Here is a 27,347-nt window from a genome sequence, read left to right as displayed (position 1 = left end):
TTGTCCCTGACTGAGAACACCTCATATTTCATCTAAATCCTGCACTGAGCTGAGCTGAGCCTGCAGCTACATTGCAATTATGCAGAAGCTGAAATGCTTGGCTAAATCGGGGCTTTCCTCCTCTCACCATCTCCCAGGGCCTTTTCAAATTATCCCCCAGCCCGGCCATGTTTTGAGTCCAGGATGGTGCAAATGGTGCAGATAATGCTGATTTCAGCAAGATCCTCCAAGCTTGGGCTCTCTCTGAGTTTTATCTTGTGAATGGCATCCCCAGGCAGCTCCTGCATCCCATCTCCACACCAGGTTGCCTTGTTAAGTGTCTGATTTTAATTTCTCTCAATCAGGAGCTGGGCCCGAGCAATTACGTAGTAACGAGCCGTTCATGCAGGGGGAGAGTGTGGATCTAGGTTAATTGGTCTGACAACTGAACCCAAGCCTTTCTGGTTTTGCCCAGTTTTCCTTATTTTTCTCTCCTCCTGCACAATCTCTGCAAAGCTCTCAGCCTTGTTAATTAAGGAGGTAACTTCACCCCAAGGGCTGTTTTGTTCTCCCCTTCCTCCTTCGAATGCAAGAATAAAAAAAAAAGCAGCAAGGATTAGCTAGTTTGGGATGAAACAACCACCTCAGAGCAGGACAGAGCCGGCTGGAGTCAGACTGTGTGGAGCTGCTGCTGTTCTCCTGGGCTTTGAGGAAACAATGCTGCGTGGGGAAAGCAGGTGCTGGGCCAGAAACACTCCTCCAGGCACGTTTGACATGTTCCACAAGCACACTGCATAGCAGGAGAGGGTGGAAAGCAGCAGGGTCCCCAGGGCTGGGTGGGTTCTGGGTCACGGCTGGGGCTGCAGTGCTGCAGATTTTGGGGGTACAGGTGCAGGAGGGTTTATGGCTTCTTGGGAACGTAGAGCCCTAAAGGTTTGGGCACTTCTGAGACCCTTTTTGCTACAAAACACTGTCAGAAGCCCTGGCCATGGGGGGCTCTGCCCTGTGGCCACACCAGGAGGAGTAGAAATAAAGCTTTTCCCTTTTTTCTGGTCTCTTTTTATGAATTCCCATTACAAATCTGGGCTCTGCCCACGCTGGGCAGAATGGGACACTCAGCTCCCAATTTTCTGTATCCCTTAGGTGTGGGCAGTCCCAACCCCCACTATACAGGAAGGAGCTGGAACATATTCTGTGCCTCCATTTCCATAATCCGAATGGTTGTGGGTAACCCAGAGATCAATTCTGGAGTGAGGAGACGCCAGTGATGTTGGTAGTCAGACATTTCCCCGCAGACTGGTATGTCCTGCAGAGAATAAACTGGCCCTAGGCCTGGCAATCAGTCCCAAAACATCCCCTGTGCTCTGAGGGTGGCTGAGGCTGCCACTGGCACCAGTGCCTGTCCCCAGGAGCCACCCAGGAGCATTTTCCCTGGGATAAAAAAGGACGTGCACAAGATGCAGGAGCAGGAAGCACTGCTGTGGGACTGCTCTGCTAGACTGGGAAAGGAAAATCCGTTCTAAAACAGGCACCCCAGGCATGAGTTTGCTTTTCCAGAGGCTGTGAGAGCCAGAGGGTCTGGGACTGAGAGCAAAGGAGATGCCTGCAAGAGGAGGGGTGGTAACACCTGGAAAGCTTCAGAGATTGTTCCTCAGGGCTCATGGAGGTGTTTCCTGGCATGGCTGTGACTGGGAGGGGAAAGGAGCAGGGCTGGGGCATTGAGCCAGGGGGTTCCCAGCTGGCCAAAAGCCTCGTGCAGGTGGCCACAGAAAGGGTAGCACAGGCACCAGGGATCCCGGTCCCACCGAGCTGGGGAGCTGGCTGAGAGCTGGGACTGGCTGCTGCCCACACCTGGGTGGTGCCTTCAGCAGTGGGGTCACAAAATGGGCTGGGTTGGAACCTTAAAGACCATCCAGTTCCAGCCCTGGTGGCAGCACTGAGCCTTGCCTGGGTGGCAGCAGCGTGGTGTTCAGGTGCTTTGCAGCACCAAGTCCCTGCCTTTCCCATCCCTTCTCCTGGGAAGGGCTCAGCCCATGCAGCAGGAGCTGCTCCTCATCCTCACACGTCCCGTGCTGCTCACAACAGGGCCCTCTTGCCTCACTTTTACTAAAGAGAAGCCAACTCCCAGCCTGCACAGCTGCTGCCAGTGCATCTCCCAGCACTTTTGGGAGTTTCCCTGAGCCCTCTGGTGTTTTGAAGCCATCCCCAGGAGCTGCTGGGTGACTCACCAGAGGGATGTGAAGGCAGCACAGGTGCTGCCCAGCTGAGGCTCCCACTGGGATGGCATGAAGGAAAAATGCCATGGGCACACAGGGGCTCACAGGCTTGATTACAGCTCCATGGACCCCCAAATGCTCTCGCCTGCACTACAGCCTTCAATAATTACTGTTCATCTCCCTCCCCTGATCTCAAGAAAAGAGACCCAGCTCCAGCCCTGGTTACCTGGAGATGCTGAAAGCAGACTCGGGTGCATGGAGTATTGAACCCAGACACAAGTTCACCCCAAATCTGGCAAGTTAGAGTTTAAAATAGTGTGTGTGTGTGTGTGTGTATTCATGGGGAGTGTGTTCTGGGAGAGGAGCAGCACTGTTTCTCCAGGGCACCTTCTCCATCCCAGGATCACTGCTGGCACCCAGCAGCTGAGGAGGAGCGGACAGGTGAAGGGCAGGGATGAGCTCAGGGGGGTGTGGGGTGTGCAAGCTCAGCTCCAGTGAGGTCTCTGCCCACGGTGTGGCCTGACAGCAGTGCCCTCCCCTATGACGGGTGTTTACAGAGCTGGACAGGATCCCTGGAGCCCTCGTGTCCACGTCCCTCTGGCTGCAGGACACCAGGGCTCTACAAGGTCAGACCCTTCCCCCAGCTACATCCATGAGCTGGGGACCTCCAGGAAAAAGCCATGAGCTGGGGACCTCCAGGAAAAAGGCACTGGTGGGATGTTGCTGGCAGGTTTGGTGGTTGGAGGGAACAGCAGGCGAGGTGGCCTCGTGCTCGGGGTTGCTGGTCCCGGCGGTGCTCCGAGTGCAGCGTCAGCTGGATTTTGGCAGCTCTGAGCCCTGGCCCCTCACTGCCCACAGTCCTGGCCCCAGGGAGGCAGGGAGAAGGTGGCATGCTCACGTCTGAATACAGCATGTTCCACAGGCATGTTTGTTAACATAGTCACAAATAAACATTTTGCAAGATTTTTGCCAGGAGGACGGGCTTAACGTGTGTGGGAGCCTTGAAGGACAGGAGAAAGCCAGTGCAGCCTATCCTGTGGGCTCTGGTCTGGCCTCCCCAGCACTGCTGGGGCAAGGGAAGTTAATTTCTCTCTGGGGAGTGCATTACTCAAGTCCCTGTGCACAAATTGAGAAGCAAATCCCATTAATCCAGCCTGGAAGGAAATAATATCATGGTGCTGGGGAGAGAGTGGAAGGGCCAGCAAAGCCCACCAGGAACCACCCCAGTCCCCCTGTCCTCCCCACTGGCAGATCTGCCCCCACTCTGCTCCCCAAAACAGGCTCTAGCTTCAGAGTGAGCAAAAGGAAAAGGCAAAGTCGTGTTCCAGCTCCTTGGGGGATTTCAGGCTTTCGGGGCAGGATGAGCAATCTCAGCCCTGGGAGAGCTGTGGGGTCCCCAGGGGAAGCAGGGGCAGAGCTGAGCAGCTACAGGAGGGATGCCCTGGGCTGTCAGGGGCCTTCAGCCTGTGATTTTTCCAGGGATATTTTCTATATGGACCCTATAGGTGCTGAGCTCATCTTCTAACCCACAAGTCATTCATGTTTTTGCCTGTCCCATTCTCTGCCCCATCCAGCTGGAGAGAGAGCAACGGGCTGGGAGGAGGCTCAGCAGTTAAGTGGAGGCCATTCCAGAACATTTCCCCATCCCTAGAAGTGTCCAAGGCCAGGCTGGATGGCACTTGGAGCAAGCTGGGATGGGCTAGTGGAAGGTGTCCCTGCCCATGGGTTGCAATGAGATGGTTTTTAAGATCCCTTCCAGCCCAAACCATTCCATGATTCTCTGATTTTCCTGGTGCCTGCGGCTGCCCCTCGGTACCCCTGGAGCATCTCCCGGTGCCGGTAATCGGTGCCTCGGGGCTGCGGTGCCCAGCGGGAGGGACGCAGAGGGCCCTGGAGCCCGGGCTGGGATACCCGGGAGGGCTGGAAGGAAGATTGGCACACGGTGCTGAGCGCAGCCTGGCAGCTCCACACGCGATCACACAGTCCCCTCTAGTGGATATTCCTCTTCCATCCACATCCCATCCACACGGATGTCCTGCCCGCACTGCCTTGGCACCCCCGGGCTCCAAAGCCTGGTCCCAGCAGTGCCCCTGGGGCACCATCCTGCCCCTCTCCTGAAACTGGGCACGGTGGCAGAGCAAAGCCCATCCAGCTGCCTCCAGCTGCTCCATCGCTTCCCCCGCTCCTTCCCCTCCTGCGTATTTGGGTGACTCATCCTCCCTCCAGCCCCGTCCCCTGCCCTGGCTTTGTCCCACACCACCCGCTGCCCTTGCGTCAGGGCTGGCCCGGCTGGCCCCTGCGTTCCTGGCTCTCCCTCCGCTGGGATTTCACACTGCTCCCAGTTATTTGGGCAGTGGCCAGCATGAGCACGAGCTAATGAGCGCACGAGCTAATGAGCATCCGAGCTAATGAGCACCCACTGGCGACTGCTTCCAGGAGCCAGGGGCGAGCATCGCTTGTTCCCACCCTGCCAGGACCTGCTGCCTTGGGCCACTCGGACTGGGGAGAAGTGGGATGCTCTCAGGTGGGAATCCCCTGAGGAGTGTTTGCACATTTGTCCAGCAGCTCCTGCCCATGGGAAGGGTGCAAAGGCTCCCACCAGCACCTTGAGCACTGCCCTGTGCCCTGTGCACCATCTCCTCACCCCTCCTCTCTGCCTGCTTTGGAAACTGCTCATCACCTGGAATTCATGTGATATCTGCAACCTGAGGCTTTTCAAAGGAAAAAAACCACATAGGAGAGCATGGAGGAACAGACACAGCTGCAGAGCAGGAGTTCATCATGCTCCATCAGGACGCAGCCCCTCCAACTTGCCCCACCTTGTACTGGAAACATGACCCTGGTCCCAGTGCCACCATCCAGCAGCCCCAGCTCAGGGCAGAGCTGATGTCAAACCCTCTGCCTCCATCCCTGTGCCAGGGAAGGATGGGGTCTCCTCTGGGGAGCTGGGACCTCCAGTGCAGGGTGAGGGCAGTGGGGATGGAGGAGGAGCTGTGGCCCAATGCTTGCTGCCAGGAAGCCCCAAAAAGCAGCTGCAAGGGCAGAGAGATGCTTGTTACTAAACCAGCCCTGGAACGGCTTTATGGGCCCCACAGCAGCATCCTGGGGAGGTGCACACCCAGTTCTGTTTGAGCTGGCAGCTGAATCACCTTGTCCCCATGCTGATCAGGAGTCCCTTGGTGTCCCAGCTCCAGCAGGACTACAGATGGGACCCCGGTAACCCCTTGTGTCCCATCCTGGAGCCACACCAGTACAAGGAGCACACAATCAGGTTCTGTCCTGTGGTGCTGATTTTCCCAGCCCTGCTGGGATGCTCCCAGTCCTCCCTCCCTGGCTCAGGTCCCGTGTGTCCAGCTGGGCTGTGGCACTGCTCACAGCATGCAGGTTCTGCTCATGCACAGGGATTCTCATGGCACAGCCCCACAGCGGGCAGGGGAGTCCACAGACACCTCACAGGAGTGTGTGGATGTGGAGCAGCCAGCAGTGATGGATAAGGCATAAAATCCCAGGGAGAGGCAGCCCATGGCAGTCCCAGCCCCTTTTATAGCTTCTGCTCTGTGGCCCAACAGGACACACACTTAACGGCTTTATTTATTGTAAAAGATCTTTAGGACAATGAACTCTACCCTGCACTTGGCTTTATTTCTGCCCACAGGGACTGTGTCTAACAGGGTGATGGCACTGCCAGGGCAGCAGGGCTGGTTCCAGGTTTTCTGGACAAGGGGACATTCCCAAACCTGGAGGTGAAACGCCCCCGATCCCCACACAGGGCCACGGCTGGGAAACTGCAAACCCCAAACTCCATTTCTAGGCAGCTGGATGCCAAACAACCCAGTGTTTATTGCAGTGCTCCTCATTTGCCTCGGGTTTACAGATGTACATTCAAAACCAAAAGCTCTGTGTATCTCAGCTGGACACAGACAGGCTTGAAGGACGATCCATCAGCCAGGAGTCACCTCCTGGTCCCGAGTGTGGGAGCAAACAGTGCAGCTACCAGCTCAGGATCTCTGTGCATGGAGCTGGAGCCTCAGGCATGAGAGACTCCAGCTCTGCTTTCAAGTATATTTGGTGTGGTGTATTTATCTCTGGCATCACATCTCACCACGGGGAAAAGTCCTGCTGGCCCCAGAGAGCCACATCCCTTGGGTCTGCCCCAGCCTCGGGGGAAGATGACAGGTTTGGGCAGCTGCTGGAAAGATGTGCCAGTTCATTTTGGCTCAATAAGCAGGCAGAAGGCTCTGGGGAGCTCGGGCAGCTCATATTTACATGGTACTATTAGAAAAAAAAACCAGCTTGGACCCCATGATGTCACCCTGGCTGCACAGAGGGGCCGACAGCTGGTGGAGGTCTGGTGGAGCCAGGGGGTTCCTGATGTTGGGCAGCTGCAGCAGCTGCCCATGGTGCTCCCACACTGTCCCAGTTCCCAGCCTGCAAACCCTCCAGCCAGCTCTTGGCCAGGGGGCTGCACCTCAGGCAGCTGCACATCCTAAACAGAGCCCTCCAAACCAAACCCACCGCCCAGAGAAGCACACAGTGGTTTAAACACAAAGAAAAATGAAAAGAAAAAAAAAAGAAAGAAAAAAAGATGCTTGTGGTATATAAGTCCTACTGCCCTGGGCCAGCCATGCTGACTTTGTAAACTCCCCCCATCCCAAGAAACAGGGCAAGCCCCAAGTCAACACAGGCCCATCCCTGGCCCTGCAGCACCCAGGGAAGGCACAGGTTCCAAAGCACCAACTCCAGAACCCCTCCAGCTCCTGGGTACAGGAGGGGTCTGGCTGCCACTGCTGAATTACATTATTTGTTGGTTCTGTAGCTTCAAGTTCATGTCCTTTCATTGATGGGGTCCCACAGGAGAGTGGAGAGGCAAAGCAAAGGTGAGCACGGGGTGCAGGGTGGCAAATCCCAGCCAAGCCCTGGCTACCACCTCTGCCTGTGGGGAATTTTACTGCCGCAGCCAGCAAGTCCTTGGGCCGGGAGGGCAGTGGGATCCTGGACGGCGTGGGGACACACAGCAGCAGGGGTTCTGGCCTTCAGCAGGACTCCAAGGGACACAGGCAGGTGGCTGCAGCCCCAGGTGGCCGTGGGGGCTGGTGTTTAGGTGGCCTGGCCGGGTGGGAGGCGTTTGCTGTCCAGAATGGCCTTCCAGTCATCAGACCAGGAGTGCAGCCGGCGGCTGGGGGGCTTCAGCTGCAGGTGCTTGTTGTGGCAGGCAGTGAAGAGCACGTGCTCCCAGGTGGGGTTCTGCTCTGCCCCTGCAAGGGAAGGAAGGTCAGTGGGTGAAGCTGATTTTACTTCAACACGAAAACCCCAGTTACAAAACCCAAACAGCACAGAAAGACCAACACCCATCCCTGGCTGCCTCCAGTCAGTGCTTCACCCTCACCTGTTATATCAGGTCTGTCATCTATAAGCAGATCAGCAGAGACCACTGTCTTATCTCGTGTCAAAACAATCTGCTCAAGAAATTCAGGGCCAAAGTGCTTCTCCACCCAGGCATACTGGAAGGCAAGAGATGGCTGGTGAGCTCAGGGAAGGCTGACGGATGGGGCAGGGGGTGTTTGGTGGAGTGGAAGCAGCCTTGGCCCCCACACAGGGAGGATATCTCTCTTTGTAAGTTCATTAGTGGGATGGATTTAGATGCTGCTGGAGTGAAAGTTCTTTGAAAGCCAAGCAGCTTTTGATGTCATGATGAAAGACTAAGACCAAGAGCCTCAGTGCATGCAAATGGATGGAACAGGTAAATTTTACAGCCGGAGGCGTGCAGGGGTCAGACACCTTTCACTGGGCAGCGTGGATGGGAGGGGGAGCTGACATTTGGGCCTGCTCACCTTCTCATAAGGGCAGTACCGGTACTTCTTGATTGGGCTCGTGCAGATGAACACATCAGTGCTGCCACGAGGAGAAAAACAGGGGCAGGGTGTCATCCTGGGCCAGAGCAGGCAGCAGCCCGAAGCCACCCCCCCACCACACACAGATCAAAGAGATTTAAGACATTAATCCCCCATCTCACAGAATCCCACAGCACAATTGTATTCCCCTTTTCACAGCCTTTGCTGGAGCAGAGAGCTGAAGAGAAGAGGCTGCACATGGCTGATGTTCTAAGTGACTGCTCCAGGAGTCAAAGCCCTCTCTCCCCTCCCTTGCCTGATGGCTGGGACATATTTATTTTTAATGCTGTTGTTGTACCAGCACTTCTGCCAAGAGGTGGAAGTGAAGACACAGCTTCTCCTCTGTCCATCCCCACACGCAGGTTCATACTCACTCTGCCAAATTTGCCATTTGCTTCACAGCCTCCACAGCCCCAGGGAGAGGGTCCAGCTCGATGAAGAAGTTCTTGGATTCCCAGATGCTGATGGCTTTCTCCTGTGAGGGGACAGCAAGCAGTCACTGCACTTGCAATTTTTCCTGCATGTGCATCCTCCTCACCCTTTGCTAGGACAGAGGATGGGACAGGGAGAACAGGGGAAGCACCAGCTCCAGTCTCTCCTGCTCACCTCCCCTGCCTCTGTGGGTGCCTCTGCTCCCCACCCACCAACCTGCACCCACCCCATACAATTCAGACTGGAGATGGAACAAAATAACAGGCTTGGCTTTGCCTCTGCAGCCCCACACACAGAGGGAGCTGCACCTTCCTGTAAGGACAAACACCAGAGATTATCCAGATCCAGACCAAACCCTCCAAAGGGAGGATCCACGTGGATCCAGCTGACATGGCCCAGTGGCCCTGCTCCACCATGATGCTGTTCAGGCACTGGTGCTGTCTGGCCTATTTGTCTCCATGAGATCACCTAAAATAGCAGCCAGGCTGCTCTCCCAGGAGAGGGAACATTCCAGGAGGAACCACACGTCAGGGTGAATGCAGATGCTCCTCCTCAGGGAAGCCTGGACAAGGTCTAGCAGGCAAACACAGCATCTCCAGGCAAGGATTTGAAACACAACATCCAGGACAGCAGCCTGGGAGCACTGGTGTGGCACAGGGAGGACAGAGAGGAAACCACAGGGAGCAAAACCTTGGGGTGAGGGCAGAGTCCAGGGGCTGCCTGCAATGGGTCCAGCACAGCTCTAAGGAACAGCAGCCCCTGCACTGCCTCAAACAGGTTAACAGCTTGCCAGGTGCCAAGGAAAGCAATTATTTTGCACAAACAGTGTGTCCTCAGGGAGGAGAGCTGGGAAGAGGCAGAAGCAGCCCAGCCCCAGTGTTGTGGTGCAGCTGAGGAACTGCAGAAATGCCTCCAGGCTCCATGGCAAGAACAACCAGCCTGAAAGTTAGCCACGGGGCCATGCAAACATTCAAACTCCAGCTGATCTGCCTCAGACTGAGCAGTAATGGTATTTTATTTTTAAGATATTGCCTGTAGTTGCACAAGAGACCCCTGAGAAATGCAGCCTCGTGCAGCAGAGCACTTCAAACTGCACTGAAGTGTTTTCTTACAGCAGCACTTCCACAGCTATCCCGCTTCCAATTATGTCAAAAAGCATTTTGCAATCAAGCTTGAGGAGGGGAGAATGATGCTCAGCTTGAGGAAAAGACCCACTCCACTCCCAGAGACAGGAAAATTCCCTGTGGCACCGTGACCAGCATGCTGACCAGCAGATGGAAAAATCCCCCAGGCTGGGAATCCCACCAGGGGCCAGGACACACGCTCAGCCCCATAAGGAATTTCCCTGCCTGTCCAGGGCTCTCCAACCTTCCAGGTCTGTGTGCTTGCTGCATTGCTGAACTCCCTCCCTTTCAGAGCTGGAACCTGCAGCTCCTTGGACTCTTGGGCTCCTATTTTGTGGTCCCTGAAGCAGGTCAGTGGTGCTCTCTGGTCAGAGACTGGAAAGGCCCACGTGTCTGTAGCCATGGAGCAGCTCCTGCTCACTTCAGCCCTGCCCTGAAACCACGGGGAAAACCAGGACTGCCCTGAGGTCAGACAGTGCAAGTTTTGCTCCTTGTTCAGTGCAAGGTTTTGGAGGTTTTACATGATCACAGCAGACACAAGATGAGCTCACTTCATTTAACACATCCAAAGTAGTTACAATCAAGGAAGAAAAAAAATAGTTATCGTGTCTTACCCCTGCCAAACAGGGGTTTGAGCAGCTGCTTTACTGCACAAATGATGTCCTGCACTTCCCTCTCACCATTCCCAGCCAGGAAGGACACTTTATTCCTTCAGCTCATCAAGTTGTTTAGGACTTTGCCCATGGGAGAGCCCTGGACCTTATTCCCACTCCTTTCCCTGAAACCATCATACTCCTAACAACAGGAAAACTTTTATTTACCATAACACATTTTAGCCACTGCAACTGCAACCCATGGATGAGACCACAGCCATCCACTGGGATGGGAAATTTGCAGAGGCAGAAACCAGCTCCCTACAGCAGTCAGCCTGTTGCTGAATGCTAAATGACAACGTCGAGAGAGCTTCTGCTTTTAGGCTTTAATTATTAAACTGAACATAATAATTTCTGGCATGGGAGGGCTTGGGTTGTTTTAACTTTAAGCAAGCCTTCAAATGAAGCATCAATTGCATGGTTTGTTCTGAACTGCTCTGCTGCATCCCACCCCTCATATTGCTCTTGAGGAGCTAAATAATCCATCTAGGAATGGTACCAATCCAAATCAGAGCTAGAAAAACCCAGCTATACAACGTGGGGTATTTCATGACAGATGTTCTGGAATACCCCCTTTCCTTGCATCTGTCTCCATCCAGGCATGCAGAAAAAAAGCCCACCAGGCCATCATATCAGCCTGGTCTAGTGGAAGATGTTTCTCCCCACAACAAGGGGTTGGAATGAGATGGTCTTTAAGGTCCTTATCAACCCAACCCATGCTAGGATTCTAAGAAAGACACAGACGTGCACAGGAAAAAAAATAGATTTCTGAGAAAAACCCACTGCTGGAAGCCCTCCTGTGTTCCTGTGGGAGCTTTTTGGTGGCCCCCACAGCCCTCCCCAGCACTGCCCCGTGACCTGGGGGTCAGAGGGTCCCTGATGGGGACAAGCCCACGCGCGGAGCCGGGGGAAGCACAACTCACACTCAGCTCGGGTCCCAGGCGCCCGTACTGCTCCGACACCCAGAAGCCCCTCCGGTCCTCCAGGGCAATGTAGGGCTTGTCGGGGTACCTGGCCCTGAATTTCTTCAGGAAGCCTCCCTCGAAGTCAGCCAGCACCCCGTCCATGTCCACCAGCACCCGCAGAGCCCGGCGGGACCCCGCTGAAGGGCCGAGCCCCCTGCCCAGCCCGGCCAAGGGGCCGCAGCGCCGGGGCCGCAGGTGCAGGAAGCAGCTCAGCAAAATCATTGTGGAGAGGGACTTGGGGCAGGGGATGGGGGATATGGGGAAAGGGACTCAGGGGAGGGAATGGGAGGCTCAGGGAAGCAGGATCAGGGCAGGGGATGGGGGTTTGGGGCAGGGGATGGGGGCTCTAGGAAAGGGAGGGGGGACTTGCACCAGGGGATGGGGGGCTCAGGGAAGGGGATGGGGGCTTGGGACAGGGGATAGAGCCTTGGAGCAGGGGAAGGGGCTCAGGGAAGGGGATGAGGGCTTGGGACAGGGGATAGAGCCTTGGAGCAGGGGAAGGGGGCTCAGGGAAGGGGATGAGGGCTTGGGACAGGGGATAGAGTCTTGGAGCAGGGGAAGGGGGCTCAGGGAAGGGGATGGGGGCTTGAGGAAGGGACTGGGGAGCTTGGGGAAGGGGATGGAGCTTGGAGCAGGAGAAGGGGGCTCGAGGAAGCAGATGGGGGGCCCGGGGCGGGGGATGGGGGGCTCAGAGCAGGGCTGGGGGGGCTCTCCGAGCAAAGGGGGGTGCCTCTATTTCAAGCACGCATCCCTCTGCAGCAGGAGGAAGGAGCGGCCGGGGGGTGCACGGGGGAGCGCAGGAGCTGCCGGGGGGCGCGGGGGGGATGCAAAGGCCCGTCCTGGCCCCCAGCGCGTCCTCCCCCTGCCCGCCCCATCCCTCCCTGGCAGCGGGGACAGCGGGGACAGCGGGGCCGGCGCGGAGCTCGCCCCGACCCGGCAGTGCAAAGCCCAGTTCCTCTTCCCGGTGCCTGCCGAGCCCGGAGCGCCGGCACCGCCTTAAAGCGGCACAAGCGCCCTGCGACAGCGCCGCGGCTCCGCCGCCCGCCCGCCCGCCCGCCCGCCCGCCCGCCCGCCCGGAGGCTGCCCCGGCCTCGCTGCCCTTCCCCTCCCTCCCTCCCTGCCTGCCTCAGTTTCCCTCGCTGTCAGTCTTTGGCATACCCGCTCCCTCCCCGTGCCCGTCCCTGCCTGCAGAGGTGGTGGGTACATGCGGGGACACGCGTGAAATGGTGATTTTCGGCACAAAACGCACTGGTTTCTGATAGTTCTTGTGGTGCCGTGTGACAGCTCTGTCCCCCCGGCATAAAAGCCAGTCCCCGGAGGCCAAAGAAGCACGCACTGCACCAAGAAGGGCTCGATGTTCTGAGCAGACAGCAAAGATCTGTTCAAAAAGCACTTTGGGGGGTTAAAACTGATGGAAAAGAGGGAGTTCTCCAAGTGGCACTGACAGGATCAGGCAACCACTGAGCTGGGAAATAAAAGTTTCTGCTCGACAGCAATAATAAGGTTCCAAAATATTTAATTTTTCAAGTCTGGAATGTTTTCAAGTGGAATGTATTGTCCTTGTTTCGTAGAGAGGGCAAATTTGCTGTTGGGATCGGGTGACCTGGGGAAGGTCACGGAGGGAAGGAAGGAAGGAAGAACTGGCTGGCCACGATGGTGATCTCAGCTGAGGCTGGGAGGGGAATGTGTCAAGTTCAGGTCTGTGTTTTGCTTTCACTTGCACCGCAGGCGTTTTGCTTCCTGCAAGGAATGGGATTTCAACACAGCTGGGTGTTCCTGACTAAGCAGGGAGGGAATGCATGCAAGTTTATGGCTCCCCAGGGCAGTGCTCAGGGCACCGAGCCTGACAGAGTTCAGGGAGCATTTGGAGAACACTCTCAGGCACGGGATTCTGGGCTTGTCCTGTGCAGGGCCAGGAGCTGGACTGGATGATCCCCGTAGATCCCTTCCAGCTCTGGATATTTTACAACAGTGTGATCTTCAGGCTTCCATCACCTTCATGGATAGGCCCACACATTCCCTGCCTACAACAGCCGCGGGACGCGCTGCTGCAGCTCCCGAGGGGTGGAAAACACAGACCCACGTATTGACCTGAGGGATTCAAACCCCATTCCCTGACACCGGAGCACACATTCCACGGAATGAGGCCCCGCCACAGAGGACAAAAGGGATTAAACCTCTGCTGGGGCGGCGCAGCCATTCGGGCAGCGGGAGGGACCGGCCACCCGTGTCGGGGAGGGCCCGGTGTCACGGAGGGCCCGGTGTCACGGGTGGCCCGGTGTCAGGAAGGCCCGGTGTCAGGAGGGCCCGGTGTCAGGAGGACCCGGTGTCACGGGTGGCCAGGTGTCAGGAGGGCCAGGTGTCACGGGTGGCCCGGTGTCAGGAGGGCCCGGTGTCAGGAGGGCCCGGTGTCAGGATGGCCGGTGTCAGGAGGGCCCGGTGTCGCGGATGTCCCCGTGTCCCCTCATGTCGCGAGGGCCGCATGTCGCCGCGGTCGCCGCTGTCGCGCGAGGCCTCGTGTCGCGGAGTGCTGACGCGCCGTGACGTCACCACCGCCCCCCCCTCCGGCGCTGCTGAGTCACGGCCCCTCCCGCGCGCCTGACGCGGGCCCGGCGGTTGCCATAGCGACCGCGCTTCTCGCGAGAGGCGGCGGGAGCGGCGCGCGGGCGGCGGGCGTCGCGCGGCCCCCGCGGCGGCCCCTCATTGGCGGGCGGCGGGCGGCGGCTCGCGGCGCGCGCCGCTCCCCCCGCCCCGCCCCGCCCCGCCCCTCGGCGCGCGCGGCCGCGGCGCGAGCCGCCAAGATGGCGTCGGCCCTGGAGCAGTTCGTCAACAGCGTCCGGCAGCTCTCGGCCCAGGGTGAGGGGGACGGGGCCGGCCGGGGGCACCGGGAGGACGGGGAGGGCCCGCGGGGCCGAGGGAGGACGGCGAAGACCGAAGGAGCTCGTCAAACCGCGCGGGAGGCGGCGCGGCGGGCCGGGGCCTGCCCGCTCGCACGGCGCTCCCTCAGGCGCGGGTCCGGGGCGCTGCGCCCCCGGTGTGCAGCGGGGTTAGTTCGGGGCAGCCCCGAAGGGATCCCGGCCGTGTGACAGGGCACCGGGGGCCGGCGGTGCTCTCACGGAGCTCCGTGGGTCTCCCAGGGGTGGTTTCGGTAGCGGAGCCCGCACCGGCGATCCTGCCAAAATCGGAGCCTTTAAAACGGGGAGGAGCGAGCATCGCCAGGGCTTTAAATGGGATTGTGCGGCCCAGCCTGTCACCTCGCCAAGGAACGGGCAGGTTGTGGAGAGCGTGGTTTAAGATAAATTTCTGAATCGTCCAAGTGTCCGTGCTCTACATTTGCAAGCAGAGCATGGCCAGGGAGTCCCGCCCCACCGCGGAACTGTGTGACAGATCTGGGACTGTACCCACGTGTCCACAAAGGGTTTTAATAATCACGGTTAGAATTCCTCCGTTTCACTGCCAAACTCCTAATTTTACTGTGTGTGGGCGCAGCATTTCCTGGTTCCTGAACTCTCCCTCTGTGTTGATGCTCTGTGAAATGTGTTCTGACTGGTCTCTGCCTGGCATGTTTCCTCCCAGAAGCTGATAAGAACTGCTATTTCCCACCCTGGCCCCAGCTTTTATCTCTTGCAGTTCTGGTGTTGAGCTCCAGCTTTCTCTTACTCTGGTTCCCCTTAATAAATACAAAGTATTTCTGCTTTAGAGACAACTTATACCTGCAGGGTGTGGGTACAAACCGGCTGGAGGGTGGATTTTGGCTGTGTAGTTGAGCTGGAGAACTTTCTGTCACAGAGTTCTGGGGGTGCAGAAGGCTCCAGGGGAGGCGGGTTGGCTTTGTGGGGAGAGCCGGGGAGATGCTCTCTGTGAGACAGTCCCCAGCACAGTGAGGACATGGACTTGTTGCAGCCAGTCCAGATGAGGCCACCAAGATGGTTGGAGGGCTGGAGCTTTGAGGAAAGGCTGTGAGGATCTGGATTGTTCAGCCTGGAAAAAAAGAGAAGGCTCTGGGGTGGCCTGATTGTGACCTTCCAGGATCTGGAGGGAGCTGCAGGAAAGATGAGGACAGACTGAGGGACAGGAAAGGGGGAATGGCTTCATAGTAGCAAGAGAATGGGGTTAGATTGGATATTAGGAAAGAATCCTTCCCTGTAAGGGTGGGCAGGCCCTGGCACAGAATTCCCAGAGAAGCCGTGGCTGCCCCTGGATCCCTGGAAGTGCCAAGGCCAGGCTGGACAGGGCTTGGAGCCTCCTGGGACAGTGGGAGGTGTCCCAGCCATGGCTGAGGATTGGGATGGGATGATCTTTGGGGTTCCTTCCAACCCAAGCCGTTGTGGGATTCTGTGTGAGTCCATGCAGAGCCAGCAGCTGGGTGTGAGAGTGCTCAGGAGCAGTGTGTGTGCTTTCTGACTGTCACTGGCCACCTGGGAGGTGACAGAAGGGGACGTTTAGTTGGGGCTGGTGCTGGAATTTCTGCTTGGACTGTAAATTGTTCAGTGTGTGTGTGGGCAGAGGGCTAGATCACAGAATCCCAGAATGGTTTGGCTGGAAGAAACCTTAAAGGCCGTTTCTTTCCAGCCCTTGCCATGCACAGGGGCACCTCCAGGGGACCAGTTTGCTCAGAGTCTGTTTGGGTTTGTGTTGTTTTGTATTTTTAGGGGAATGCTAAGTGATAGAACTGTAGAAGGGGTGGATTTCTGGAACAGGGAGGACACCAGAATTAGGGTTTTGCAGGGCCTGAGCACCATGATCAAAGCACAGAGAGATTTACAAGCCCCATTCCTTCCCATGCATATCCCTTTTTTAAATTCCATATGGAGGAGAATGGTTTTGGAGGCGAGTTTCTGGGCTCTGCTCCTCCATTTGGAATTTTTGGTCCCTCTGGCACTCCAAAACTAACATTTCATTGCTAGAATTTCCCTGCTTTTCCTTTCTCTAAGGGAAGGGCCAGAGACCTGAGGGTAGTGTGAATCTCTCTGAATGGAGGCACTATTCCTCATTTCATGGAGACTTTTGTTAAGGGTGAGAGAAGCTCTGTTTTTTCTCTCTAATCTGCAAGGATTGAACATTGAAACAATGCTCTGCTTGAAACAACACCCTGCTTCAGAAGGACATAGCTTTAATTCATTCAGTTAATCGTCAGGGAGGAAGAGTTTGAAAGCAGTTCATGGGAATGGATCTGTTTTCTTTAGAAAGGTTTTGGGGCTTGCCATACCTTCCTCATTCAAAGTAGTCACTTTTCATATAGGCCAACATTGTAGATTTAATTGTGCAAAGTAAATCTAAGGACAGGTTTTTAAATAAGTTTGTTGTAGGTACTTAATTGTAACTTTAATGTCTACTTCAAAAAAATGCTTATGAGCAGACCTGAAAGTTGGGTCGTGCTTGAGGACCAGCAAGGAACAAGCTCTGGTATTTGTTTTATATTAAAAAAAAATGTGGTGGGTAGAAAATTAATGCCTGTTTTATTAAAGAAAATTAAAACTTGGGGTGATCCTATTATTACATGAGGAAGCAGATTATAAAGAGGTGTGGGAATGGGTGAATGTTCTCTAATCAGGCTTTGACAACAATGCCTTTTATTTTTCAGGGCAAATGACCCAGCTTTGTGAACTGATCAATAAAAGTGGAGAGCTGCTAGCAAAAAACCTTTCCCACCTGGATACAGTGCTCGGTGCCCTGGATGTACAGGAACACTCACTAGGTGTTCTTGCTGTCTTGTAAGTGTTGCTTGCTTTTAAATGAATACTGAAACTTCTGACAATGAGCTCAACTGTCAGACAAGAAAAGCTTTTTGTTCTGGCACTGGCACAGGTTCCTGGAGAACCTGTGGCTGCCCTGGAAGTGTCCAAGGCTGGGTTGGATGGGGCTTGGAGCACCATGGCACAGTAGAAGGTGTCCCTCCCCGTGGCAGGGATTGGAACTGGATGGGCTTTGAGGTCCCTTCCAGCCCAAACCATTCTGGGATTCCATGATAAGTGTTTTTCCATCTGTGTTCAGCAAAAATATATAGAATGAGCTTGTCATACTTTATTTTCAGGGCATATTTTCACTGAACTGTAAGCATGGAGCGAGATATTTTATTCCAGTAAAAAGCAGGGTTTATCATGAGTCTTTAGACAGCACTGAGGCTCTCGCTGCTGTCTGGAGTTTAAGATAAAATTGAGTTGCTTTGGGGGTGCTGAACTGAGCTAAAGATATTTAATCTTGAAATTCAAACTGGCTGCATCTGACCTTAGGTGAACTATCTGCAGGTTTCAGTGCTATTTTAAAATTCTCTTTTAAGGGAAAGATCAGAATTCTAGCACTTGTTCTGCTCGTGATAATACTGAAAATGATTTTTGCCATCATAGTTTGCACTAAATTGAGAATTGTGTTGTGCATAAAAAGGTGTTTTCAGATGTTGTTGTGCAGTTACTGGGGAAATCCTTTGCCATGTCTCAGAAGCACTTAGGATTTGTTTGCCAGCACCTACATGCAGAAACTTAGCAATGAAAATGAATCTTTTTATGAACCTCCAAGCAATAAACGCTAAACCTTTTGTTTCTTTCTTTCAGGTTTGTGAAGTTTTCTATGCCCAGCATCCCTGACTTCGAAACGTTATTCTCACAGGTGCAGCTTTTTATCAGCACTTGCAATGGAGAACACATCAGATATGCAACAGACACTTGTAAGTTAAGCCTAATTTTAAATTTGGTCTATTTTTGGACAGTTTGGTAATACTGATTTTTCACTGAGGTGTTTTTCTGTTTGTTTTTTACTGCGTCTAGTTGCTGGCCTGTGCCACCAGTTAACAAATGCCCTTGTGGAGAGAAAACAGGTGAGCAAGTATCATCTAGAACAAATAAATTACTCCAAACCCAAGGCTTAAAGGAGGTGTTACCAGCCTCTTGCTCCATAAAGATTTGCCACTAACTTCACATCAAGTGTTTCTGTGCAGCTCGTTAGTTATGAAGTTTACTGAAAGGTAATGAACCAAACTCAAAATCCTAAGATTTCTCTAAGGAAAACTTAAGGAGGATAATTTTTGGAGGAGAAAAGTCATCTAAAAACATATTCTCCCACACACAATAGGGATCTGTAGTACCAAGAATGTTCTTGAGACAGTGCATGGGCAGAGGAGAGAGCTGCAAGGGTTATTAGCACTGGTGAGTCAGTGATTTTAGTTTGTGTTGTTCTCACTGGTGTTACATAATGTTCTTCATGAAATGCCTTAAAATACACAGGAAACTTGATTAAGAAATACTTGACCAGTGGTTTTGTTGCTAAAATCCTGACTTTTCCAGGCCACTTTGGTGAAGTCTAGCCTGAGACAGACCAGATCTGATCTCTGCTTCGAAGTGGAGTGAAGTGAGAACATTGCCTTTAGTGTTTGTTGGGAGTTTGGATGGAGTCGTGGAGTCCAGGAAGGTTTTTTATTGACACAGATTGCTGTGTTCCTGGTGAGATTGGCTTTGTGGAGCAGAACTGAGGACTTTATCAGGAGAAATTGTATAGCCAAGGTCAATTTTATTTTCCAAGAGACTGCAATAGCCTACAAAAAGGGAACCTCAAGTTAACTCTTACTTAATGGAACCTGTCAATTAGTGTTATTTTTCATTTGTAAGTGTCAACATAAGATCCAATGTGCTGCCATCTATGAGAAATTATCTGAAAGAGATGTAATTTCTGACAGCCCCTGCGAGGAATTAGCATTCTCAGACAAGCCATAGACAAGATGCAGATGAACACAAACCAGCTGACCTCAATACACGCAGATCTCTGCCAGGTAAGGGCATCAGAAGGGCTTTTTGTGAAAATAAAAGCTTATAAAATACCTATAAAACTTCAAGGAAATGCATGTTCACATGTTGCAGTGTAAGAATGGATTTTCAGCTGGATTTTTGCTTGGTTTGTTTTTTTCCCAGTATTAAATAATTTGATGTACTGAAACAAAATCCAAATCTGATGTACAGATTAATTATTAATTTAAAATGTTCAGTGCATGTCCTCAGATCTTTGATTTTGTTGATGATTTCAGAAAGTCCTTTGGCATCCCTGCTCTGTGGGCTGAAAGTCACACTGAACTTGGGTGGTATCAGTGCAATATCCAGCTACTGTCTGCTCAAGTCTGACAAAAGACACATTTGTCTCGGTGTCTTTGGCCTGGATTTGTATTTCTGTCTCGTTCTTGGCTCCTGGGATTTAGGGTTGGACAGGAATATTCAGAGCAACGTTTAGTGCTGCCAGCACAGTAGTCTGGCAGTCCTGGAGTTTCAAACAGCTTTGTCAGACTTTAATTTCTTTAGGAGTCAGATAATTTCATAACAGTTCATAATCTGTGTTAAAGATTTTCAACTTGTGTTACTCCACTACTGACACGCTCTGTTTTTTAACTCGTGGGAGAGTGATATTTATGCAGTAGTACTAATTAATTTACTTTCAGTTCCTTCTCATGGAAACTTGAACGGAAATGGCTAATTTATAAAAACTTGATTTATTTTCTTGTAGCTCTGTTTGTTAGCAAAATGCTTTAAACCTGCCCTCCCGTATCTAGATGTGGACATGATGGATATTTGTAAAGAGAATGGGGCATATGATGCGAAGCACTTTTTATGTTACTACTACTATGGTGGGATGATATACACTGGGCTAAAGAACTTTGAAAGAGCACTCTACTTTTATGAACAGGTAACTTGACATGAAACCGTAAGTGTGGTGTCTGGAAAGGCAAAAGTAGATGGGTAACAGTGCTGAGAAAACACAGCACCTTTGAACTGGCTCCAAGCTGGCTTTGGAGGTGTTTTCCCTTAAGAAAGTCTCTCTCAGCCTTATTGCACCATAAAGCTGTGCAGCCCAAAGAGTGATGTTAAATCTATCTCACTATAAATATTTTTCAGCTGCCTGCTTGAAGGTGCAGCACAGAAACAAGTCACGGGCTGCCACACGGTTGTGTGTCCTTAAAAAATAGTCCAGTGGTTTTGCTAAGGCCTTTGCTGCTTTTATGAGAAGAGTTATACTTCTTCAATGCTGTTATAATATTTGCTGGTTTTGCTTTATCTGGGAAGGAAATAAAAATAGTAAAATGGGGAAAATCTTGTGTATGAGGGAAATGCTGTGAAATGTGCAAAACAAATTGATGCAGCATTTAATGAGAGTCAGCTCTTGAGTAGTTCCAGTATCGTAGTGAACTAAAATCCCTTTTCCCTGCTCTGCAGACCTCTGACAATGTAATAGCTTTATAAAACCTCTGTGAGGATCTGTGTAAATCCAGGTTCACAGGTAGCTACAGATGATTTCTGGTACAACTTTAGCTATATTCCAAGGAAGGAAGTTTTGATTCTATCTGAGCAGGTCTATTTTAAGACAGGCACCACTGGAACGTGATGTGTTTTGAGTAGCTTGTATAAAATTTCCTTTCTTTTGCATAGGTCTGGATAATTAATTTTGACAGAAGTTAGTTAAGCTTCAGCACTCAAAGGAGAATTTCATATGTCACTGTATCTTTTCTACATGCAGCTTGAAATTGAGTTTTTTATTCATGCAGTAACTACCTGGATCTACCAGTAAGCAGACTAAATTTCTGTTCCATTTCTTTCTCTCTTGCTTAGGCAATAACTACTCCAGCCATGGCAGTCAGTCATATTATGTTGGAATCATATAAAAAGTATATCCTAGTTTCTTTGATACTACTTGGTAAAGTTCAGCAGCTACCAAAATACACTTCCCAGATAGTTGGTAGATTCATTAAGGTAAGTATTGCAAATGCATCTAAATAATAGATCGACAAATCTGAATTTGTAAATCTAAATTTGTAACAGTGGAAGGTGTCCCTGTCCATGGCAGGGGTTTGGAGTGAGATGAACTTTAAGGTTCCTTCCAAACAAAACCACGGGGTGATGTCAGTGATACAGGTTTTTAAAATCTGGGAAAACTTGAGTGTTGAATAGTACTAATCAATATGCCTTTCACTGATACTGCACATTCCTTTATAGCTTTCTATGTTAGAATTTGGAAAATACTCAGATTTCAATTGGCTTTCAAGCTGCAGTGTCATTATGAAAAGATTTGACCTGTAACTTCATCTGATTGAAGCACAAAATACTGAACAGTTTATTTCCAAACCCCAGCTTTTTAAAGAATAAAAGCTTCTGAAAAAACTGCGAGTTTGGAGTCTGTAAGCATTCAGATTAGGAGGTGTAGGGTGGGAGACAAAACTGCTACTGAGAGAGTTCTGATCATAAATAACACACTTCTAAAAGTTCTTATTTAACACTTTGTTGATTTGTGACCAAGATTCTAGAGAGTTCCAAAACTCTTCTAACTTCAGAGACTAATAAACAAGCTGGAAACATTTTAAGGTAGTTTAGGTGAACTGGTTTCACCCTCTGAGGCTCTGCTGTCGATGCTGTGACCCGGTGTGGTCAAGGATGGATGTCTCAGAGGGCAGAACTGGCAATGCTCACCTCAAACTCAGCTGGTCAGTTGAGAGAGTTTTTTCACACTGCTGTAAGCAAAACTGTCTCACAGAGGTCCTGGAATGATGTTTATTAAATGCTACACAGCAGTGATACAGATTTTAGTGTATGAGGGGCTGTCATTGCCATACCCTGTCTTTTTTTATGAGAAATGCCCAAGCTACTTCAATTTACTTCAATGCCTGCGTGGCTTCTAATGGAGCACTGAATAGCTTTTGTGAGGCTGGGTGAACACTGTGTTCTTCAAGAAAGGTTCTCATTTTTCTAATTGCAGCCTCTTAGCAATGCTTACCATGAATTAGCACAAGTTTATTCAACCAATAAACCCTCGGAGCTTCGAAATCTGGTGAACAAACACAGTGAAACTTTCACAAGAGATAACAATATGGGGCTGGTGAAGCAATGCTTGTCATCTCTCTACAAAAAGAATATTCAGAGGCTAACCAAGGTAAGAGAAACTGTGAGCAGTTTTCCTCTAAGAGAGTATTTCTGAAATATATTCAATTTAGAGCTAAATGATAACATAGTAATGTGGCAGAGAAATTACATAAACTGAGATTTGTGTCTCAAACAAAGGAGTCTAGAATGCCCTGTATAGGAAAACAAATCAGTTGGCTGCTTATGCATTATTTAAAAGGTGATTCAGTCTTTCTGTCAGGGGGGTTTGCCCATGAGGTTTTTGTAGATAATCAAAAAAGTGAGCGCTGCAACCCAGTGACCTTCATCCCTATTCAAAAAATAGGAAAACTGAACTTTACAGGCCACTTCATTAGAAAGGGGTGAGTGAATGGGACAGATTTTGGAAGTGCCTGAAATAAAAGGAAAAACAGAAGCAGTGAAGTGATTTGTTCCCTCAGCTGAAAGATGAGATTAATCCTGAAAGGTGGTTGGGGAAAGCAAGTTTTTTTGCAAGCTTAAATGATATTTGTTGCAGTAGCAAAAAATCTCATAAGGAGCTTTATATATGCATCTCTTGAAGGAAACTGAGGGATGGAGAGTCACTTTTTGGTGTAAAAAGGTGAGAGAAAGAGGTTGGACATGGTCAGGAGTGTCTGGTAGAATGAAATTGCAGGAATGAGTAATGACTCCATACGTGCTCAGTGTAACAAATTAATGTCTGGAGGAAGGACTGACTCACTCTCATGAGCCCTTCAATAATTGTGTGTTCCACTTGTTCCTTCCCATCAGACTTCCACAGTCAGGTTACATAGGCCATGAAGCATCAACAAGAAAATCCTTAACATCCAATTTTAACACTTGAAAACTTTCTAAATTTCAGACATTTTTAACATTGTCATTACAAGACATGGCAAGTCGAGTGCAGCTGTCGGGGCCCCAAGAAGCAGAAAAATATGTCCTCCACATGGTAAGACCTCTGACTTGGGTAAACTATCCCAAAATTAGTGTTTGGGTTGGCAGTGCACATTCTGAGCAAGGTGGAGGAAATGCTGGCAGTCTGCTGTGGTGTTGAGACTGTTCTCAAAAATCTAAAAAGCTGTTCTCCACATAGGATAAGGCATGAATTGTATTTTTGGGTAGCTGTGGGAAATGAAAGCAACCAGGTTAAAAACAATTCCACAAAGAGTGTGTGTGTTGTAGTTACCTGAAATTCTGTTCTTGGTGATAACTTCTGTTAAACCCTCTGTCATTTCAGATAGAAGATGGTGAAATCTTTGCAAGTATTAATCAGAAAGATGGTATGGTCTGTTTCCATGATAATCCTGAAAAATATAACAATCCAGCTATGCTTCATAACATTGATCAGGAGGTAAATCTTTACTGCTTTTGGAATTCTTACCACAGAACCATAGTCTGTAATCAGAGAGCTGCTGGCAGGAGCCAGTGTAGTAACTTGAGTATAGAGAGTGAGGACTGTAAATGACTGTTTGACTATTTAGCAGTATTTTCATGGGTTTGAGATTAATACTTCCTGTCAATGTGTTCCCTGTTTTGTCCTACACAGCTTGAGCTGTTTCAGGAGACTGACTGCTTGCTGTTGGTCAAGATGGGAAGATCCTTGAATGGATTAGAAAGATTGTTTATAGAGTTTTAAACTTGAAGGATCTCTTCCGTTGGCTCTCAATAACCTGCCTGTAGGTTAAGGTGGTTGAGCCTCAGGGGACTGTCTATCAATGGCCTTAAAAAGGGCTGTCAGGAAGACATGGATCAAATGAAGGGAGTAAAAAATGGTCTGACACTTTTGTTTGGGAGGTGAGGGATGAGAACATTTTGATGTGGAGCTTCAGTGGTGGCAGAAGTTATTTATTCTACATGGCACAGCCATGACATTTGTTGAAGATCAGGTACAAGCTGGACAAAGTAATCAATTTCATACATATTTTTAAGATGCTGAAATGTATAGAGCTTGATGAACGACTGAAAGCCATGGATCAAGAGATCACTGTGAACCCTCAGTTTGTGCAGAAGGTAATGGATTTAATGTCTTGTAAGAGTGTGTAAGAGATTCATTCAGTGCAGTGAGCATGTTGTACTGAACGTCAGTATTGTTATTACACATTATTAATAATATGTGCATAAGCATCATGACACGTCGTAAAGATAATTTATTAATTTTGAAGGTGCTTTTCCCTAATTAATCCTGCAGTGATTTCAACCAGAAAATTAAGTGCATGTTATTTCTTAGGCACTTTATTTTCCTGCCTGTTCACTTCAAAGAACTGTCATTCTCAAGCCTGCAGACCTGTTTCTGAACAGAACTAACTCTCTCCCTTTCAGAGTATGGGCTCTCAAGAAGATGACTCAGGGACCAAACCATCCAGTTATTCTTGAAATTAATGTTGCTCACCACTCCGCTTTCAAGTAAAAGCTTATGAAAGAATCACGCCTGGAGCAGGGCATTGAGGAGTTCCACAAAGAGAGCAGAGAGAACTGAGCTTTGCTTTTCACCTGGACATTAAGAAAATAAAAGAACACCCTCTCAGTACTGTATAATATCAGAAATATTCTCTGCAAAGAAAAAGGAAATCTCAAAAGAAACTTGAAAGTCTGTTGTGGATTTATTTATCTTCAGATTAACATTGTTAATGCATTAAATAATCTACCTTTTGTTTTAAAGGGTTTGAATGTTGCCGTGTTTCTGTAGCAGTCCTTCTCTTCTGCAAAAGAAAGTGTTATTCAGGGAAGAATACAAACTAGTGTTGGTTCACTTACAAGATAATTATTGGTTCATTATTCTGTATTTAAAGTTGGCTCAAAGTGCAGATTTATCGTATGTGTGGTGGGGGCAGAGGGGTGGAGTTCAAGCAAATCATAATGTAGGGAATTTGCCTGTGCCCAGTGCTGTCTGTGAAATGAGGAAATAAGAACTGTTCTTCCCAAAAGGATGAGGATATCATCGTGTCCTTGTAAGGAAGTTTGCTGCACAGTAGGAATCATATATGGAAAACATTCATGACAGCTGTTTATGATTTTACGTTTCTGTTGCAAAATATCTGCTAATATTATTTGCTCTTAGATGAAACTTACTAGACCTAAACAAGAGGATATTTGGAAAACGTTGGAGTTGTGGAGGATTCTAGATAGGAAGTTGTTTACACTGAAAGAAATTTTAGATGTTTGTTTCTGTGCAGCTGGCATGAAGGTATTCAACAGGCTGATAGTTTCTTTGGTGGAAGCCAGTGTTTCTGCATGGAACATAAACAGTTCTATACAGCTCTCAAAATGCAGGATTTTATTCAGATATAATGTGTTGGAATGGTACCTGGTTTTTAATTTACTATTTTAAACTTTGTTATTGGATTCTTTAAAGTGCTTCACCCCTTAAATCAATGGGCTGTTTAATTTTCTGTCGTTCTTGTGTATCTGAAGATTCTCACTGTTCAAACACCTTCCTGTCAGGCAGAAATAAACCTGTCATCAAGTCAGAAAACGAGAAGCTCAGCAGCCACTGCTTCCTACTGAACCACCTGACCAGGAGCTGCTTGCTCCTGCTACCCTGCCTTTTTTCCAGATGGGAGCTGAGCATTCCTGGCTCTTGCTGTGTGAAGTTTGTGTGTATTGAGGTCACCTGTGGTTGAAAATATTCCATTTGTGCTTCCAGTTGATACAGAAGTGTTGGGGTTTTCACTTCAAACCGGTGTCACAGGTCTAGCAGAGCCTGTGTGGCAGCAGGGTGCTGCCTTCTGGTGAAGAGAGGGGTCCCAGCTTGTGGTTGGTGGTGAAGGATGTTTTTAAAAGTATAAAATAGCAGTTTAGCAGTGAACACAGTGGAGGTCCACAGTGTGAGCAGCTCATCACTTCCTGCCTGAGAGAATTCCATTGGGACAACTTATATCTGATCTTTGGGCAAGATCTTGGGGGTTTTCATAACTCACAAGTCTTGTGAGTTAACTAGAAGAGATCTGTGATTTTGAAGGTTTTTATCCTAATTAATCCTGCAGTGATTTTAATGCTGTGAACATACAGCATCTTCCCCTCTGGTCCCATGGAAGTGTCAATGAGTGATCAGTGATGCTGTGCCTCGAGCCCAAACAGGGTGGCTGTCACAACCACGTGTGGCCCTCACAACTGACCCCAAATCCCACCCATCCAGAAATGTGCCTGGCTCAACTCTGCTTGCCAGTGGCTCCCTTGCCAGGGGAGGATATATTCAGGATGCTGTCATGGAGTCAGAAAAAAACCAGGAATGCCTATTTTTATTCTGCTAGTTCCTATTAGTGAACATGGATTTACCTGCTGAGATCTGCAGGATGCCTTTCCAGCTGTGGAATTAGAAGCAAACTAATCTATGCAGCTGGTGAACAGCTCTAGATTTTTCTCTTTTATCTTGCCCAAAGTAGATAAAACAAATCCATGCTCACATCAAAAGGATGGCAAAAATAGCTGTGTAATAGTTTAAAGCGATATATTCCATTATCTATCTGATTTTTAAGAGGGCAAATGCTTTTAAAGTTAGAGAACTGCCTTTTCTGGTGTGGATAGTTGTGCTGTTAATGTCTGAATTCTGTTAGAAATTCAAAGCCAGGTCCCACCTATCGAATCCAGATAAAGCATTCACCAAAAGCGCTCCAGGGAAAGGCTTTTAAGTCCTACTTTGATAAACACACATGGCCTGGCATCTGCATGCCTTGAGATAGCGCTGAAATTAAGTCAGATTTTTAATGAAGCAGCTCCTTCCAAGTCTTGGAACTACTTGCCTGGGCTGTGGTCAGCTGAGAAGCTTCGGGAACATTTGGGCTTTCTGGTTTTAATTTGCATTTACTGCAGGGAAGGACTTCTGCTGAATCTAGGAACACTGTGTGCTGTGCTGCTCCCAGCCTGGACTCTCAGAGGTCCTGGGGCTGTTCCTTCCCATCCTGCACGGTCACAAGATGTGTCCAGGGAATGCTGAGTGCATGCTTTGATAGCTGACTCCCATTTTGATGCATTTTAATCAGCTAAGACACAAGATGCACTTCCGAAGGCAGTGCTGGGTGTGCAGCTGCAGTTCCCAGCCACAGGAGGGGTCTCTAGGTGAGATTTTGAAATGTTTCTAAGAAGGAATGGTTGAAGCTGTTTGTGTCCAACCCCCACTGCTGGTTCTGTGCCCCGGTGGTGTGTGACCTCTGCTGAGCCATCGCTCCATGGTGTAACTGCAGCTGCCTCCTCCTCCACAGCTGCCCTGTGTGTCCCACGAC

General features: G+C 50.2%; 2 protein-coding genes across 6 annotated transcripts; one reads left to right on the top strand and one right to left on the bottom strand.

Moving 5' to 3' along the window:
- Positions 1–5,753: 5,753 nt before the first annotated feature.
- NT5M (5',3'-nucleotidase, mitochondrial) lies at positions 5,754–11,602 on the bottom strand. The gene is made up of 5 exons (XM_038151788.1): positions 11,219–11,602; positions 8,461–8,561; positions 8,027–8,087; positions 7,582–7,696; positions 5,754–7,450 (listed from the first exon to the last, which is right to left on the bottom strand). Exons 1-5 carry the CDS (start codon positions 11,480–11,482, stop codon positions 7,293–7,295), a joined length of 699 nt encoding a protein of 232 aa, XP_038007716.1. The 5' UTR covers positions 11,483–11,602; the 3' UTR covers positions 5,754–7,292.
- Positions 11,603–13,960: 2,358 nt separating this feature from the next.
- Positions 13,961–25,600, top strand: COPS3 (COP9 signalosome subunit 3). 5 transcript variants are annotated; one of them, XM_038150780.1, is made up of 12 exons: positions 13,962–14,116; positions 16,845–16,974; positions 17,812–17,924; positions 18,025–18,074; positions 18,930–19,022; positions 19,745–19,924; positions 20,845–20,985; positions 21,986–22,159; positions 22,991–23,077; positions 23,366–23,479; positions 24,058–24,138; positions 24,448–25,600. In XM_038150780.1, the coding sequence occupies exons 1-12, from the start codon at positions 14,062–14,064 to the stop codon at positions 24,499–24,501; spliced, it is 1,272 nt and encodes a 423-aa protein (XP_038006708.1). In that variant the 5' UTR covers positions 13,962–14,061; the 3' UTR covers positions 24,502–25,600. The 5 variants fall into 5 exon arrangements, with proteins under 5 accessions (XP_038006713.1, XP_038006708.1, XP_038006712.1 ...); XM_038150784.1 differs by having other exon boundaries at positions 14,062–14,116; positions 18,862–19,022; XM_038150781.1 differs by lacking the exon at positions 13,962–14,116 and adding an exon at positions 14,161–14,306.
- Positions 25,601–27,347: the final 1,747 nt, after the last annotated feature.

The sequence above is a fragment of the Motacilla alba genome, chromosome 14, assembly GCF_015832195.1.
Source record: "Motacilla alba alba isolate MOTALB_02 chromosome 14, Motacilla_alba_V1.0_pri, whole genome shotgun sequence".
In the NCBI taxonomy this organism is placed as follows: domain Eukaryota; kingdom Metazoa; phylum Chordata; class Aves; order Passeriformes; family Motacillidae; genus Motacilla; species Motacilla alba.
Note: the sequence above shows the minus strand (reverse complement) of the source record. Positions and strands in the feature narration are given on the sequence as shown.